Source organism: Jaculus jaculus, chromosome 3 (genome assembly GCF_020740685.1).
Source record: "Jaculus jaculus isolate mJacJac1 chromosome 3, mJacJac1.mat.Y.cur, whole genome shotgun sequence".
Classification (NCBI taxonomy): Eukaryota; Metazoa; Chordata; class Mammalia; order Rodentia; family Dipodidae; genus Jaculus; species Jaculus jaculus.
In genome coordinates this window covers 16059634-16078475 of record NC_059104.1, presented here as the reverse complement: position 1 = coordinate 16078475, position 18842 = coordinate 16059634, and the positions used below count along the sequence as shown (strand labels likewise).

At 37.3% G+C, this 18842-nt stretch overlaps 1 protein-coding gene across 1 annotated transcript in view; it reads right to left on the bottom strand.

Annotated features, from left to right (window-relative positions):
• Uggt2 (UDP-glucose glycoprotein glucosyltransferase 2) overlaps window positions 1-18842 on the bottom strand; it is a 122199-nt gene that overhangs the window by 81855 nt on the left and 21502 nt on the right. The window contains exons 5-8 of the mRNA XM_045145295.1: window positions 18194-18368; window positions 8030-8126; window positions 5094-5166; window positions 1514-1614 (exon numbers count right to left, since the gene is read on the bottom strand). Of these exons, the coding sequence (XP_045001230.1) occupies window positions 1514-1614; window positions 5094-5166; window positions 8030-8126; window positions 18194-18368 (446 nt within the window). The remainder of the gene's footprint in view (window positions 1-1513; window positions 1615-5093; window positions 5167-8029; window positions 8127-18193; window positions 18369-18842) is intronic.

The following is an 18842-nucleotide window of genomic DNA, read 5'->3' as shown; positions in this document are numbered from 1 at the left end:
AAAAACTTCATTTATTAATTTATACCTCAACTCACTAAAATTTACTTTTATTATTTATAAAATGAGAGAAGGCCTCATCATCTTTGGAAAATTACTGTATAAGTAAAATATAAAAGCTTATATCAAAGAATTCTATAAACTATAATCCAGAAGAATGCAAAATATTCTCATAGTACATTGTATATATCATTTTGGCAAAAATTCTGATCCATATCATTTTAGCTGTTAATTTTAGATCAGAAAAGGTGATTTGACACAGCTATGGAGTGTAAAGCAGAACCACTTGCTAATGAGTATGTGTGTTTCTCTCTGAAGTGACGGAAATGTCATGAGTTTGTGGAAACTGATGAGGGATTCTGAAAATAGACTAAACTACTAACCTTGACAGTTTAAATCAGAGAATCACATGTGCGAGTTATATCTTTTAATGAACCTATTAAAAAGAGTCTTGAAAGAGGTGGCTAAAGGTATGGAGAAAAATGACATGCCCATGACCCAATAAGTCATCTCAAATAAAAAAAGAAAATTACAAATGAAGAAGGACTTGCAGGTCAATTCAGACTAACTTTTATCACAAAATGTTGGTTTGTTGGTTATCAGTGCAGAAACTGCTCTAAAGTTATAGTTACATGTCTTGTCACATAATATAAGGTTATAGTTACAGGCCCTGCCACATGATGTTTTCATTTAAAAAACTGTCACTGAAACATGCAATGACACAGCATAATCAACACTTGAAAAGTTAGAATTTGGGAGTGAAATTTTAGCAGTCATAATTTTCTTTTTCTTTTTTTGAAGTGGTCTGACACTATTGTCGGGTCTTCTGGTGCTCACTGAATAATTTAGGCGGGCCTTCAACTCACAGCAACCCTTCTGCCTCAGCCTCTTTATTGCTCAGAGAACAGGGATAAGCCACCATGCCCAGCTCTGTAAATCAGTGTTGTAGATTCTTGGAAAGGAAATTTAATGCTTGAGTATTATAAAGTAATTTATACTTAAAGTGTAAATTCTTATAAACTTTCAAAACAATAATATCAAAACCAGACATGGCAGCATACATCTATAATCCCAGCACTAGGAGGCAGAGACAGGAAGATCCCTAGCGCTCGCTGGCCGGCCAGTCTAGCTGAATAAATGAGCTCTGGGTTCAGTGAGAGACGATGTCTCAAAAACAAGGTGGACAGTGATCCTCTTACCTCATCCTCCTAAGTGCTGGGATTAAAGGCATGTGCTGCCATATCTGATTAAATTTATTATTATTAAAAAAAAAAACAAGGTGGAGTGTGACAGAGGAAGGCACCCATCATCAACCTCTAGTCTCCACATACATGGGCACATGTTTACATACATACAAACATGCACACACATGAACACATACACATAAATAAACCACACACAAAATAAAATACCAAAGTATATTGCAAACCTAAGATAATCATATCATTGTCTACAGAATAATCATACATAGATATATACTTATTAAAAAACAGTTACCAAAGTCAAAATACTATACCTTGGAGTTCCCAGACTTTCAAAGGCATCATTTCTTTGTTACTCTCAATCAGGTAATTTTGGAACTTTGTCAGATTATCTCTAAGATCTGAATATATTTCTCTGCATCAGAATATGAAGTGCTGTTAATTATCATCACTTATCACAAGCCATTATACAAACTGTATGCTTTTGAAATTCTTCCCCATAACTACATAGGAGGTAATCATTCAGAATTAAAACAATAAACAATAACACAGCCATACTCACAGAACTTGGTGAGGGAGGTATATATGTCTCCTTTGTAAAACAGAAATCAATATGCAAACTTGAACACTACCCAATAAAGATTGTAAGGAAGAGACCAGAATCATCATTTTTAATGTTATTTTTGTTTCGATGTTTCTTAAACTACAGGTACTGAAATCCTAATTTAAAATAGAAACAATTTTATGAGGACAGGTAAAAGTCCATGTCATATGAAGTTTACTTGATTTAAGCCAAAAGGTCAAGGAGACTCTTCCTAAGCTATCTTACAGTTAGTTGTATTTCTTAAAAGTTCCAGCTTGGACGTATACAAAATCAAAATGAGATATTTTTCTCTATGTTAATTATATTTGAGTATTTTTGAGATAATCAAATTGTAATGTGGAATAATGCACCTTATAAAGCAATTTATACTTAAAGTGTAAATTCTTATAAACTTTCAAAACAATAATATCAAAACCAGACATGGCAGCATACATCTATAATCCCAGCACTAGGAGGCAGAGACAGGAAGATCCCTAGCGCTCGCTGGCCGGTCAGTCTAGCTGAATAAATGAGCTCTGGGTTCAGTGAGAGAAGATGTCTCAAAAACAAGGTGGACAGTGATCCTCTTACCTCATCCTCCTAAGTGCTGGGATTAAAGGCATGTGCTGCCATATCTGATTAAATTTATTATTATTAAAAAAAAAACATGACCTAAACAAGTATTGCTCCTTTACTGCTCATGAAATCATGACATTGCATAATTACATATTTAAATAGAATTCATTTGAACAATGTTACCTACCTGTCTTATAAAGCACATCTTCAGCACAAATTTAATTTTTTAAAAATTTTATTTATTTATTTATTTGAGAGCAACAGAGAGAAAGAGGCAGAGAGGTAGAGAGAGAATGGGTGCACCAGGGCCTCTAGCCACTGCAATCAAACTCCAGATGCATGCACCCCCTTATGCATCTGGCTAATGTGGGTCCTGGGGAATCGAGCCTCAACCCGGGGTCCTTAGGCTTTGCAGGCAAGTGCTTAATTGCTAAGCCATCTCTCCAGCCCTGTAGTGCAAATTTAAAACATTTTCAAGTCATATGAAATGAATTAAAAAATGAAATGGAAAATAAATGTGCAGGAGACAGCCAAATGCATTTGTTTTATATTAAAAATAAATATACTTGGGGTTGGAGAGATGGCTTAGCAATTAAGGTGTTTGCCTGCACAACCTAAAGACCCAGATCCAATTCCCCAGTACCCATGTAGGCCAGATGCACAAGGTTGCACATGTTTGTTTGTAGTGGCCAGAGGCCCTAGCATGCCCATTCTCTCTTTATCTGCCCCCTCAAATAAAGAAGTAAAACATTAAAAAATAAATATGTTTAATACAGTATTAATCTCTTGACATTATACCTGTGGGACTACATTCTGCTTAAGACAAATCATTGCTGGTACGATTGCTTTCAAAACAAAAGACCAATGAAACTTCCTTAAAAGAACTTATAATAGCTCAAAGCAAAGATTTTTTTCATGTGTATGTGGGTACACAAATGTGTGTGCATGTGAAAGCCAGAGATTGACATCACATATCTTCCTCAATCAGTCCCAACTTAAGTTTTTGAGACAGGGTTTCTCAGTGAATCTACCGCTCCCTAACTTACCTAGACTTGCTGGCCACAAAGCCCAAGGTTCTGCCTCTTTCTGCCTCCCCAGTGCTAGCATTGTGGGTATGTGCTGCTGAGCCTGGCATTGATAAAATTGGTCTTGGGGATCTGGACTCAGTTCCTCACTTTTATGCAGCATGAGCAAGCACTGTATTGGCTGAGCTATCTATTTCTCCAGCCCAAGGCAGAAGATTTTTGGTTTGAAATGAGCAATTGAGTTATTGTGAAAGAACTTGGAGTATTTCATCTTTAATAAAACAATCTACAATTCCTAGTCATAAGCATTCAGAGAGAACTCACCATTCTATTCCTTATCTGCAGTCAGCATGGCAGGAAAAAAATGGGCATGACTTTAATTTTTGTATATAAATATTTGAAGTTGAAACCAAATTTTAAAAGGCTTGTAATGTGGCAATTTATGACAAAGAAGTTTAGGGAAACTTTTTCTTCTAAGAGGAAATAAATCTGTTTAAGTTTTAGACCAATATGATTTATGAGTTCTTTAACCCATTAGATCTGTTCAGTATTAGATATTATAAACTATTTCAAAACAATATTAGCTAACATTCTTAAATACTTATTTAAAAATCATCTTTAACTTAGTTTTATTTCCTCAAAAAACATTCAATTTGGGCAAAATTTTCTTCTTGGAATTATTTTAGAAAACTATTTTAATAGAAAGTAATTATGAATTTTATCTCATTTTAACAAACATATATAATGTTTATTATATACCATGAACTGCCATAAACATTTTATTTCTAAATTATATTATTATCTGTAGATTCATCATACAGCTTATTATTTACATATTATGGGAACTTTTAGAATAGACTTAAGCAAAGCAAGTTACTGTACTCAACTGTGCAAACTCAGGTCCAGGCAGAGGCAGCGCCGTGTTCTGTGAAGGCCTAGAGATGCTACACGCACAGCACATCAGCAGGTGCTGTCATTGTGGCTCAAGCTTACTACTGTGCTTTACTGTGACTTAGCTAGTTCCATAACTGTTGAACCTTTGTTTATGGCACATATCATTTTCCGATTAGAAGGAAAAAAGATATATATCTAACTATGACCAAAACACAAGATATATGAAGTTTTAAATTTCTATTTTTTGAATTACTGCATGACTGATATGCAGTACCAGAAGTGGAATCTCAACAGTTATCTGAGAAACAACAATTATATCTAATGAATTCCAATTCTTAAGATTCCTATGAAAATAAGTTTGTGCTAAGTAAAATCCAAAATGTGCACAAAAATACTTTAATGAAGAGGTAGGAAAATAATCTAAAATCCTATTCCGTGGGATGTGTCTTCTATAGCATGTGAAAAAGTATTTGCACAATAGAGTCAAGTGTACCCAAAACTATAACTTGTATGCATGCATTTTAGCATAAAATATGCACAGAAAAGCTGAAAAGATGTATATCAAAACACTGTGACAGTAAAAGTTATCTCCCAGTTGAAGAATTAGTGCTTACTTTTAAATTTTGTACTTTTTTCCGTTCCCTAGCTTTCTGACGTAAGTGACATAAGCTGTATAATACTTTTAGAATAAATAAAAACAATGGTAGGTACATAAAGTGGTATTATACAGAACAGTGTGGCAGCACGTTATATCAAAATAATTCTGTTACAAACAATAGGGTACAATAATACCAATCTCATTTAACCCAGACTCACTTTAGTTTCCCAAAGAGAAAGCCTTGAACTTCGCCTGCTTCTGTCTCAGCCTCCACAGTAGTGTTAGTCACAGCTGTAGTTCAGACAAAAATGAAACAAAAATATTTTCAGAATGGGAAAGAACATGTAATTAAAAAGGAGAGTACTCAATGGAATTCCATTTGTTTTTGATTGCTTTCCTTTGTGGACAAGTGTAAGATGCATGCATATATGTACAGACACATGCCCTCATGTGCTCTTTTCTTTCTTTCTTTCTTTTTTTTTTTTTTTTTGGATTTACTGACAAATATTTGACAACCATAATGAATTCTTTATGGATTATTCCATGACCACACTGTTTTATAAGCAGAAATGATAAGGTAAGGATCTATGACATGACTTGGATGCAGCTTTTAAGCCTGGTGGAGATTGATATCCTAATGAATGTGTTCCTGCACAGTTCAAGTCCTCGTAAGGATCATTAAGTGGTCATCAGAAAGACACCAAACTCTTGGTCTCCAAGAATAAGAATATGCTATTTCAGAGTCACTTCCCTTCTCTTTACCATACAGTGCAAAAGGTGGGCTATGGGGAGGGTGGTGGGGTTGCTCTGTATCAGAGTGAAGACGAGCTCAGCAAGTCCACTTTCATCTCAACTCTCCTGAAACTGGGTCTCTAGGACAATGATGCAGACCCTGGGTTCTCTGTTCTAGTAAGGCATTGGCCAAACATTTGCTGAATTCATTTATTTGCCAAGCATTTGATAACTGCATACTCTGATTTCTGACAAGATACACAGACAGCAGGAGAAAAGACAAAAACACCATACTTGGTGGAAAAGAAGAAATTTAAATGGACAACTTTCATAAAGTGAACAAAACTGTTCTAAGAGAAGGGACAGCAATGTATAGGATAAAGACAGGAAAACCAGTTGCTGACAGAATGGGAAGGCAGGCCAGCATCTCTGAGATATTCACTGCTAGCTGTGATCCTCAGGAGAAGAGTGGGACTATGATGAAGAGTCTTGGGTCACCGAAGTTTTCTGTGGAGCCCAAGTGTAGAGGCATCTAGGAACACAGTATTATTCTGGAGAGTAGCTTATGCAGGACCAGCAGGACAAAAGAGACTGCTGAGGGAGTGTGACAGAGCAGGAAACAAAAGTTTTCTTGGAAAACATTGTGTGCAGTGACCAGAATACCTGAATTTTAAGGGAGATCACAGAAGCTGTTAAGGATTTTAACCAGTTTAATCACCAAGTTGGTGTTTTCATCTGTTGTAGTTACCTTCACATTGCTGGAAAAAACACCCAGCAAAAAGCAGCTGATGGGAGAAAAGTTTTTCTTAAAAATTTTTTATTTTGGCTTACAGTTTCAAGGGGAAGCTTCATGATGACAGGGGAAAGCATGGCATAAGCATAAGCTGGACTTCACCTCTGCCGCAGCAGAGAGAAAACAGCAGCAAGAAAGTGTGCCAAACTCTGGCAAGGGAGAGCTGGCTATAACTCCCCAAAGCATGCTTCCAATAACACACTTCCTTCAAGACTACATCTCCAAAATTGCCACCACTGGGGACCAAGCATTCAGAACACATGAGTTTATGGGAGACACCTAATTCAAACCATCACATATCATAAGATCGTTCTGGAAGCACTATGGAGTAAAGATTGATTACTCTATCTTGGAGGACAGAGAAAATGGGAGTACTGAAGACCAAAGGCCAGAGAGATGAGGATTTAAAAGGCTGGTATATATATCCAGATAGAGAAAAAAAGAATGAACTAAAAAGAGGCAACTATAATGGGAAGGAGAAAAATATCTCAAATATGTATAAAAGATTGATGACAAAATTTGGTGGAGAATATAGATAAATGTGATCACCTAAGTATTTAAAGAAAATTCTACATACCCAAAGACAGCTTGAAATTGCCTTTTGTCATTACCCAAAAGATGCTAAATGATCAGCATTGTAGAGCTACATATGAACTATGTAGAAATATACTGTTTGGACATTATTTCTCCATCTATACTTTTCTAATATTTATGCAACAAAGAGTAGCAAACTCCAGGAATATGGATCGTTATTTTGAACTCACTCAGTAGGAGCAGCCTGAGTTGGGTTGTGGAGGAGTAGAGGCAGACCTAGATCTTGAGCATGAAAGTGCAGCTGAAGTGAAGCCACATTTGAGTGTATTGAGGCCTCTGGAAATCATCTTCTAGAGCCTTTTAGTTCATAAAACCACAACACCACAGCTCTCCTTCAGCCTAACAATTCAAAAATCTTGTCTATCCTGTCCAAAAAAACAAAACTAAACCCCCAAACACCATCATCCTAACTTTATTATAAAGAAATGGATCAGGCAAGACTTCCTTAGCTAGTGTTTCATCAATGAACTACAGGTTGATGAAAGCACTGATTCCTTCAGGTGCCTTAGCATGACCATGTGGAGCAGGGCCTAGCCTAAGTTCCTGGCCAACCATCTCTAACAATGCAGCCTCGGCTGCTGCCTCAGTATGTCTTATTAACACTACCACTTTTCTGTGGTGCTGGAAAAGGTGAGGGAGCTACTGGACATAAGCAATATCAAATACAGTTTCCCACTTTGAAAGAAGTTCTGAGAATATAGTGATATTAAGTGCATTTGTTTCAGCTTAACTTTAAATTCCAATAAAAGTAAGACTGTCTACTCAATAGTTAGGCTCAAAGAAACACATGGAAGATTATATTCAATAAAGATACTATCTTATCTATTTTTATTAATTATGATCATGCATTGGTCCCATTCCCCTTGTGTTATCTTCTTATATCCCATCTTCTCCGGCCCCATTCTATTGAGCATCCTCTGCAGGGGAGTTGTTGGTATTCACCATGGGGTTAGAAATGAATGCAAATGCATCAGTCAGTCTCACTATGCAAGCCTCAAAATTTTCATTCAAGTATAGAGATTTAAAAAAACTTACTTTTAACTTGGACATCATCCAATGCTTTGTATTCTGTACTCTTAATTGCTAGCTCCACGCCATAGCCAGATAAGTACATTTTCCGTGTGTTTGGTTTCTGTTGAAAACATTTGTTTGACAACAAGAGAAAACAGAAAATACTTTGTCAAGCATCTTGTTTAAATTGGGCAATGGAGCATGTGTGTGTGTGTGTGTAGCTGTGTGCTGGGGTTTGAACTCTGGGCCTTGCACATGCTAGACAAGCACTCTACTACTAGAGGTGAGACAAGGAGCCTACCACTGGACGCTAGACAAGCGCTCCACCACCAGACACTTCACAAGTGCTCTACTACTAGACGCCAGGAAAGCACTCGGCCATTAGGTGTTAGACAGGTATGCTTCCACTAGATACTAGATAAGTACTCAACCACTGGACGCTAGACAAGCGCTCCACCATGTGTCTACATCCCCAGCCCAATAATGAAGGCTTTTACATTGTGAAATATTACTATTACAATGCTCTCTACATTAGTCATCAAGGAGCTAAATTTCTATTGATGACACCTCTACTATCTAAAAACTTTACTATGATTCTACATTTTTTATTTCCTTTACAATGGAAAAAAATTATCTTTTTTTGCTCAAGTCTACAATGAGTTAATAGAGTATAGGTTTATTACAGTCAAGTTTCAACAAAATTGCATTTCTTTTGGGTATCTCCACAATTGCTAAACTAGAAAACTCTACTCTTTTATTAGATGTCTAGATGTAGGACACCTAGAGACTGGTCAAAAGCAAATAATGAACAGTAGGAACTAAGGAGGAGACAGATAAACAAACCAAAAATATAATTATTAAGGCTCAGTGCCTAGAAAAGCCTACTTAAATCTTTCCTCTTATATCTCAATGATTAAAATGTACCAAATGCCACAGAATTGTTCTTCAAATGGGTGGCTTCCTTGGACTAACACTGAGTTGTCTGAAATATTTACATGATCACAATGTAGGCAGCTACTTTTTCTCTTCTAGAAGCACAAAATATAAAATGTGTCCCTGGACATCTCTCCATCAAGCAAGAAGAGTCACCAAATTTTAGCCCAAAGGAAAAACCCTGGAGGAATATGCATGTTTCTAAAGAGACGTCTAACTTCACTCACAGCTCCCAGCCTGGAGCTCTATCAGCAGTGCTGTGCCAGAATCTTCCAGCTCATCAGTACTACCTCAGAGGCAGCAAATCAGCATAGCCTAGTGACCAGCGAGTCCTCAGAAGAAACTATGTGTACTTCCTTTTCTTTTCTTTTCCTTCTTCTTTCTTTCTTTCTTTCTTTCTTTCTTTCTTTCTTTCTTTCTTTCTTTCTTTTTCTTTATCTTTTTTTTCGAGGTAGGGTCTCATTCTAGTCTAGGCTGAGCTGGAATTCACTAGGTAGTCTCACAGTAGCCTTGAACTCATGAGGATCCTCCCACCTCTGCTTCCTGAGCGCTGGGGTTAAAGAAGTATGCCGCCACACCCGGCACTATGTGCACTTTCTTGATTCGAGTTTCCACAGGGGCACTCTGGCCATCCTATACGTGATAGAGGAAGGTGGAAGAGTAGGGACTGGTGGGAAGGAAAACCCTAATCATTATCAATTTTTTATTCTTCTTTCCTCCCTAATGTTCTCCTACCCTTAAGAATAAGTATTTAACCAGACTGACTATACCCTGGTCTGTTCTATTTCCAAATCAAAACATGGGAGAATGAGCTTTGATACCCATACAACATTTCACACTGCCACCCACACTGAAATTTAATTTTCTAGTATCTCAGGCACATGCTGCAATGAAAGATAGCAAATAGAAAATGGGTTATTTATAGCTATAGTAATCTGACAAAGTTGGGTATGTTCTAGAGTTTTGAACTTAATATAGCTCAATTTAAAAACACCTTGTGAATATCCACTCAAAAGACAATTAGCTGGTAGCTTAGAAAATTGAAGTCATATAGCCACATATCTTGTCATAGTTCATAAAAAGAAAGCAATTTCACATAACCAATTTCTATTATCAGTTCTAAGAAGTTACTGGTTCCTCAGTGATAAAAAATTTTATTAAGTTCATGTAATTTGAAATGTATTAAAATAAAATTTGAATTGTACTTTAATAAGTTTGAAATTGTAAACCAAAATGCTCATAGGCCAGAAATGCTATGACTAATTTTCTTCATATTTCTCTCTCTCTCTCTCTTTTTCTTTTTTTTTTTTGTTTTTCGAGGCAGGGTCTCACCCTAGTTCAGGCTGACCTGGAATTCACTATGTAGTCTCAGGGTGGCCTCGAACTCATGGTGATCCTCCTACCTCTGCCTCCCGAGTTTTGGGATTAAAGGCGTGTGCCACCATACCTGGTTATTTTCTCTCCTTTTTACATCATAAAAGACATCTGTTCAAAAGGCAGCATGAACAAGCCTATTTTATTATTACATACTGACTAGACTTACACATAGTTATTGTGAATGTACAAGATGCAATTTGCTAAACACAAAGTATTCCAGTTAGTTTATAAGATTTCACAGGAATGTATTTAATAGTCATATTCTCCAAAGAATAACTGCAAGCAGATTCTTAAGACATGGGCATAGTATCTAGGACACTAAATGCACTGGGAGTCATCCAGGCAAGACCAAAACGTACTGTGTTTCCCACTTGCAATGTGTCTGCTCCGCCTCTCATCTCGGTGCTGTCCACTGTGAGAATCACAGCGTTAATATGCCACACTACTGAGAGAATGGTGTCTAGTTCTGGAAAGTGCAGGGCAATGATGGAGAGAATCATTGGAGAAAAGCAGACTACATAAAATTTTGACCCTCTTTTCTTCATATTTTAAAAAAAAATTTAATTTTTTTTGTTTATTTATTTGAGAGCGACAGACAGAGAGAGAAAGACAGGGGTGGGAGGGGGAGAGAGAGAGAATGGGTGCGCCAGGGCCTCCAGCCACTGCAAACGAACTCCAGACGCATGCGCCCCCTTGTGCATCTGGCTAACGTGGGTCCTGGGGAGTCGAGCCTCGAACTGGGGTCCTTAGGCTTCACAGGCAAGCGCTTAACCACTAAGCCAGCTCTCCAGCCCTTTTCTTCATATTTTTTATTGGAACACTTTGTTGTCATCTAATGTACTATATTTGTTACACACCTCTTGCCACTACAAGAGAAGTTCTCTGAGAAAATAAATGTTTCTACATTACTGCTACATGAACATTACTTGGCATAGAGTCATACAAATATTTATGTAAATATGAGAATATTTACAAAATCTACATATAACCAATGACCAACGTTTTAATTTATATTTCACATGACCTTTTCAAGTATCTATTTTCTATTTGTCAGAACACTAAAGAATATTTAATAACATTTTTTCACTTTTAGTAGATAGCAGTAATTTAACCAAAATTATACAATGGAAAATTACAGCTGAGAATAGTGTGGAACACTGGAAAATTCTTGTATGATTAGATTTCAATATTCTGGCAAAGCCCCTGGCTGTCCTCTATGTGCACATACCCAGCCCTTCCCCAGAGCTGCCGAGGGCTGAGGACACAGCGTCCTGAGATGAGCTCAGGGCCTGAGCAGCTCGGGCTGTTCCTCTCTCTCCAACAACAGCGTGTTCTAGGACGTTCTTGCCCCACTTGCCCAGTGCCCCTTCCCTCACAGAGCCACGAGAACTGCTTCCTCGTAGAGAAGCTCAACTGCAGCGCAACGGCCTGCCAGGGCGCTGTAGAGGCCAACTTGAACCGTCAAGCGCTAACCCAGAGCCAAATGGCCAGCACTGGAGCGCACCTGCAAGACTCCATCCAATGACACATGGCTTTCCTGAGACTCTGGGGACCAGCCAGCCTTCAGTGCCTTTGTCTGAGAAAAAGGTCACTTCACTTAACTTGGAAATGCTGTCTCAGCTCACATGTCCAAGCAAGCTGATATTGCTACAAAGTGTGGTGTTCACAGTTCTCTTCTGGAATCGAGAATAGTGTACACTGAATCTGCTTCACAAATTCAACAATGTAGAAAAAAATTAAGATACTAAAAATCTACCAAGATACTAACAATCTTCCATCATTCGTACCAAACACAATGGCCAAATTACAGGGATTTATAGAAAATTACTATAATAATGCCCACAAATAAATAATCACCTCTCAGGTCCATAATACTTTTTAATAGTCTCTTGCTACATTTTACCAAGAAGTTAAGTCTGTTTGTACATTCCTGTGAATCTGGATGGACTTGTGTCTTGCTATAAAACATGGAGGAAGTATCACTGTATGACTGCTTGACCTAAAGACTTAAGAGGTATTCTAATTTCAACTCCCTGGGGATCCTCAGACACCAAAATGGGAATAATACGGTCTAGCCTCCTGGGAGATAAGAGGCCACACAGAAGTGAACCACAGAGCTCCACCTAGAACACCACCATCCAGGCATGACTAGACAACTCGAACCCTCAATCCCTAATCTAGTGCTGAATGAGACTAGGAATAGGTTCTCATATTTTCAACCCAGAGTCAACAGGAATCATAAGCAACCATTACTTGAAGCTACCACACTCTGTGAAGTTATTTGTTACAGGTACTCAGACCGAGACAGAACATCTGATAAACATGCTAGAAAGAGGAAGGGAGGTAGGAGGGATGACCAGTTCTGCCCCATACACCGCAAATTCAAAATAGACCTAGTGTCCCCGTAAATGCTGGCAGCATGGGGTTTCCTGTTCATCTTTAAAATTAATTAAAAGTAAAGGATGGAGAGGAATTTCCTCAATTTAAAGGCCATCTTACATAAAAACAAAAGAATAACACCCTATATCAAACAAAACACAATAGTGAAAAACTGTTTCCCCTTAAGATTAAGAAGAAAGTCCGGATGTCCTCTCTCCTCACTCCCACTCCTATTATAAAGTAAGAAGAAACAAATGGCGCATAGAATGGAAAGTAAAACAGGAAAATTAAGGAAGAAATCAAAGGGTGTCTAAATAAGTGTGGAGAATATACCACTTCCATCAACTGGAAAACTTGCCATTTTAAGACGTTAATTTTTACAAATTTGATTACATATCAATGAAATTTCAATCAAAAGGTTTTTTTTTTCCTTACTGCAAATGAGACAAGTTAGTTCCAAAATTCACATGAAGAGAGAAACTACTAGTTTAATATAATTCTGATGACTCATATGAACAGGTTTTAATAAGGTATACTGTCAAGCTACAGTAGTCAAACAGTATGGGGTGAGCATGAGAGGTTAGAATATATAGAAATATAGATCGATGGCACTAGACAGGGAAACCAGAACTTCGGTAGGGAAACCTACACAAGTAGATTCCATTATACTTTACAAGAGTATGAAGGAAATTTAGTGGAAAAGCGCAGTCATTTAAACAAAGGTTACAAATGGACATCAAGATGCAGAAACATGAACTTCAATACCTAACTCATAGCTACACAAAAATTAACCAAAATTGATTTGAGGCACATAAATCATAAAACTATGAAGCTTCTGGAACAAAACCTGTAAACGATCTTGACATTGGTGTCAAATATATGAAATGAAAACTTGACAAACTGGAATTTATTCAAGTTAAAGTTTTTTCTGGAAAAGATATTTTTAGAATAACAAGGGCTGGGGAAGTAGCTTTGTTGGTAAAGTGCTTGCCTTGTGCTCATGTAACAAGGCCAGGAGCTGGTGGTGTGTTCTTGTAATACCAGTGCTGGGAAGATAAAGACAGGCAGATTTCCTGAGGTTTGCTGGCCAGCCAATCTAGCCTAGTTGGCAAGACCCGTGCCAGTGAGAGAACTTATCTCAAACAGGTGGATGGTATTTCTGAGGTTCAACCTCCAAAGTTATTCTCTAGACTCCACATGCATACATACATGTGTACATGCACCACACACCCACATATGGACATACACATACGCACATACTGTTTTTAAAAGTATGATGAGTCATAGACTGGAAGAAGAAGCTTGCAAATCATTTCTTATCTGATAAATGACTAGTATCTAGAACTTAAGAATTTTTAAAATTCAACACATTCAACAAAAATATATAAAATTATATAGTTAGCAAAAACAAGCACATGGAATATTGTTCAAGTTAACTAATCATCACGGATATGCATATTCAAACCCTGATGAGCTAGCGACCACTGCATACCACTTTAGAACGGCTGAAATCTAAACACTGAAACTGACAACCAATGTCATACAGAGCAGTGAAAGTCTCTTTGCTGGTGGGTTTGGGCAATGCAAAATGGTATAGACATTCTGAAAAACAATTCAGAATAGCTTATTATACACTCAAAGATCAGCTTATTTAACAACTTGGCAACATCACTACCAAGTATTTATCCAAGTGAACTGACAAACAACTGTATGTGCATGGGTGGCAGGAGGTGGTTGACACATTGACTCTGTGACTACTGAAATCCAACACCACACATCACAGATCACCAACTTTTATAGAGCTATCTAAATATTTGAACAAGTCTCTCCAAAATTAATTACAAAAGTCTGACTGAGTCCTAAATAAAAGGTTTCAAAAAACTAGACAATTGATTCTAAAATTAACCTGATAACATGCCATGTAAACATAGCTAAGCTAGTTAGACAAAACAACAAAAACCAATAGGTCAGAGCTGTAACCAACATATCATTTCAAACCTATAGCAATTAATGTTATGTTTGTATAGAATAGACATATGTCACTGGAATAGAATAGTGTACTATATATATATATATATATATATATATGGTATATATGGTACACTATTATATAATATATAATATATGATATATGATATATGTTATATATCATATATATATATATATATATATATATATATATATATATATATGTAAATAAACTTGGTATGTGTAGAGGTAGAATAAAGACTGATGCATTTGGTGGGGATGACCAATGATTTCCCATATGGAAAACAGAGTGACAGTATGTATTACGAACAGCAGTAAATACATTTTGACGGATTAAACACCAAAGTATAATAGACAGAGGTTTGGCCAATACAAGAGAATAACATCATAATGAAGAAAATCATTAAGGAAATGTTGGGGAAATGTTGACAGCACAATTAATATGTGTCCTTAAGAAAATATGCTAGCTGGGCGTGGTAGCACACGCCTTTAAGCCCAGCACTCGGAGGCAGAGGTAGGAAGATTGCCATGAGTTCAAGGCCACCCTGAGATGACAGAGTTAATTCCAGGTCAGCCTGGACCAGAGTGAGACCCTACCTCGAAAAACCAAAAAAAAAAAAAAAAAAAAAAGAAAGAAAATATGCTATAGACAATACTTTTAAACACCAGAAAACTGCAAAAACACTAGATGTTTACAAAGTACAGAAGATGAGTATTCAGAATTTTATTTAAAACTATAAATCAATGACTAAAAAAGAAACTGATAAGCAAAGAATATGTTCAGGCAATTTACAAGAATGTTTGAAAGGCTGTTATAACATTAAATATTATGATATGAAACAGTAGCAATTGCAAACTGAATCCTCTTTCCCTTCTGGGAATATCAAAACCTGCAAAGTGGAGATGATGGTCATTACATTTTAGAGGGTAGGGCACTAGAGAACTACATCTGAAGCACTAGGCTATGAAAACAGAGTCATGTGGGAGAGTATAATAGCAGTAGGAAACTGGGGAATAAGGGGAAAATATGATATATTTGAGTGGAAATGTGACTGAGAAAGTTGTTATCTCTCAAAAGAAGTAGGGTATTATTCAGTCTTAAAAAAGGGGGGCTGGAGAGATGGCTTAGCGGTTAAGCGCTCGCCTGTGAAGCCTAAGGACCCCGGTTCTAGGCTCGGTTCCCCAGGTCCCACGTTAGCCAGATGCACAAGGGGGCGCACGCGTCTGGAGTTCGTTTGCAGAGGCTGGAAGCCCTGGCGCGCCCATTCTCTCTCTCTCCCTCTATCTGTCTTTCTCTCTGTGTCTGTCGCTCTCAAATAAATAAATAAAAAAAACAAAAAACAAAAACAAACAAAAAAAAAAAGGGTAAAACTTCCAGGCATGGTGGAACACACCTTTAATCCCAGCATTTGGGAGGCAGAGGTAGGAGGATTACCGTGAGTTTGAGGCCACCCTGATACTACATAGTAAATTCCAGGTCAGCCTGAACAAGAGTAAAACTCTACCTTGAGCGCCCCCCCCCCCAAAAAAAAGTGGTAAAATTGGGTGTGGCGGCACTTGTCTTTCATTCCAGCACTTGGAAGGCAGAGGAGGAGCAACATGAGTTTGAGGCTAGCTGGGGTCTACAGAGTGAACTTCAGGTCAGCCTGGGCTATAGTGAGACCCTACCTCAAAATAAAAGAGTAAAACTGGGCTGGAGAGATGACTCAACACTTAAGGCATTTACAAAGCCTAATGACCTGGGTTCAATTCCCCAGTACCCATGTAAAGACAGTTCACAGTGGTGTATGCTTCTGGAATTTGTTTGCAGCCATTAGAGGCCCTGGTATGTCCATTCTCTCTTCTCTATCTCTCCTTCTCTTTGCTTGCAAGTAAATAAATAAAAGTATTATTTTAAAAAAAGAGTAAGGGCTGGAGAGATGGTTTAGTGGTTAACGTGCTTGCCTGTGAAGCCCAAGGACCCATGTTATATACCCTAGTACCTATGGAAGCCCGATGTATATGGTGGTGCAAGCATCTGGAGTTTGTTTGCTGTGGTCAGAGCCCTGGTGCATCCATTCTCTATCTGCGTCTTTGTCTTCTTCTCTCAAAGAAAGAAATAAAGGAAGGAAAGAAGGAAGGGAAGGAGGGAGGGAGGGTAAAATTGCCAGGCATGGTGGCACACGCCTTTAATCCCAGCACTCAGAAAGCAAAAGTAGAAGGACCACTTTGTTTGAGGCCAGCCTATGACTACAGAGTGAGAACCAGGTCAGCCTGAGCCAAAGTGAGACCCTACCTTAAAAAAAAAAAAAAAAAAGAGTAAAGTCATGTCAATTGTACAAAGGTGGCTGGAACTAGGACTAAAATAGCGAGGGAAACAGGCAGTCCTACAGAGAGCAGTACCGCCCGTTTCCCCACATGTGCGATCTCAGCAGAGCGGTGAGGGGCGTGAGAAAGGGGACTGTTAGCAGTGGAGGGAGAAAGGGAGGAGGGGAGATGGGAAAGGATAATATAACGGGTGAATGTGATCAAAATAAACTATATACTCGTATTGAAATGTCAAAATGAAACTTTTTTGTTGTGCAACTAAACAAAAATATTTCAAAAATAATACCTCAAGTAGAAAAAAATTCATCGTATGAATGAACCCAGCATCTCTGTGCTCAAATGCCTCTGAAAAACTAAAATTCTAAGCATGTCTGTTCTACATTTTGTTAGTCAACCATACATTTTCTAAATTTTAAATAGGACTATTGACTAAACTTATAGACTCTTCTTGGGAGGGAAAATCAATCATGTGAGTTCTGATATGGTAATAACCAAAGATTTTTAAAAATAATTTATAATGAAGCTGACATATTATTATGGCAGTCAATGTCTTTGAAGCAGAGATAAAAATAAACACTTCAAAAAAGCATCTCTGGGCTAGAGAGATGGCTTAGCACTTAAGGCACTTGTGTGCAAAGCCTAATGACTATGGTTTGATCCCCTAGTACCCATGTAGAGGCAGATGCTCAAAGTGGTGCATGCATCTGGAGTTTGTGTGCAGTGGCTAGAGGCCCTGGCACACCCATTCTCTTTGTCTTGTTTCTCTTCTCTATCTCCCTCTCTACTTGCAAGTAAATAAACAAAAATAATTTTTTAAAGAAGCATTCCTTCCTCATGTTTAGCCATATTCGACCTAATATATACTATCAAGTAGATCAAATTCTTCTCTGTGATAAACTTTCATTAAACTTTATTTATGACTCCTAGGAAACATGACAATGATGAATATTTTTTAACCTAAGCTTTACATCTTTTCCATATCTATTGGGAAAGGATTATAAGCATGATCCTTTAGGACAGACAGAATCCAGACAGACAGAATCCTAATGTATTTTCATGTAAAATTCACATGTTCATTGTGCTAAACTTTAAACATAGGCTTAAATAACTCTTTCTTGGGAAAATAACTGTAAATATGGTAAGGAAATCATGTAAAATTATTTTTATGAACCAAAATAATAATTTAAAAAATTAAGCATGTACCTGAATATAATGGCGAAGAACATATAGAATTTTACCATTTTTAGCTTTTTCAGACAATACTTTGTGAAATTCAGCAAATGCTCTTGTACCTATTTCTGCATAGAGAATAATCACTGGTAAATTCTCATTGTTTGTAGGAAATTCATGATCACCTGCAAACAGATAAGGTTTTGGCCTAGGAGAAAAACAAAAACACAAGTTTTTTAGAGTTAAAGTCAATAGCATGCCAGTCATGTAATAAATATGATACTTTATCATTTCTGCAGTCAAATAATTTATAGTTATGTAGCCACAGAAAGGGAACTTAAATTTTCTGTGATGATCTAGTATACCTAATTTATATTATGTAATAGAAAAGAGAGAGAAGAAATTTGGTATATCCAAAAACTGCATATTGAAAATATGTTATTTTCCAATAAGGCTCATTATTTTTAAACAACATAATTATCAATGAAATAAATTTATAGTTAGTAAGAATAATTTTTCACAATAGTTCATATTTCTTTTTTTTTTTTTGGTTTTTCGAGGTAGGGTCTCACTCTAGCCCAGGCTGACCTGAAATTCACTATGTAGTCTCAGGGTGGCCTCGAACTCATGGTGATCCTCCTACCTCTGCCTCCCGAGTGCTGGGATTAATAGTTCATATTTC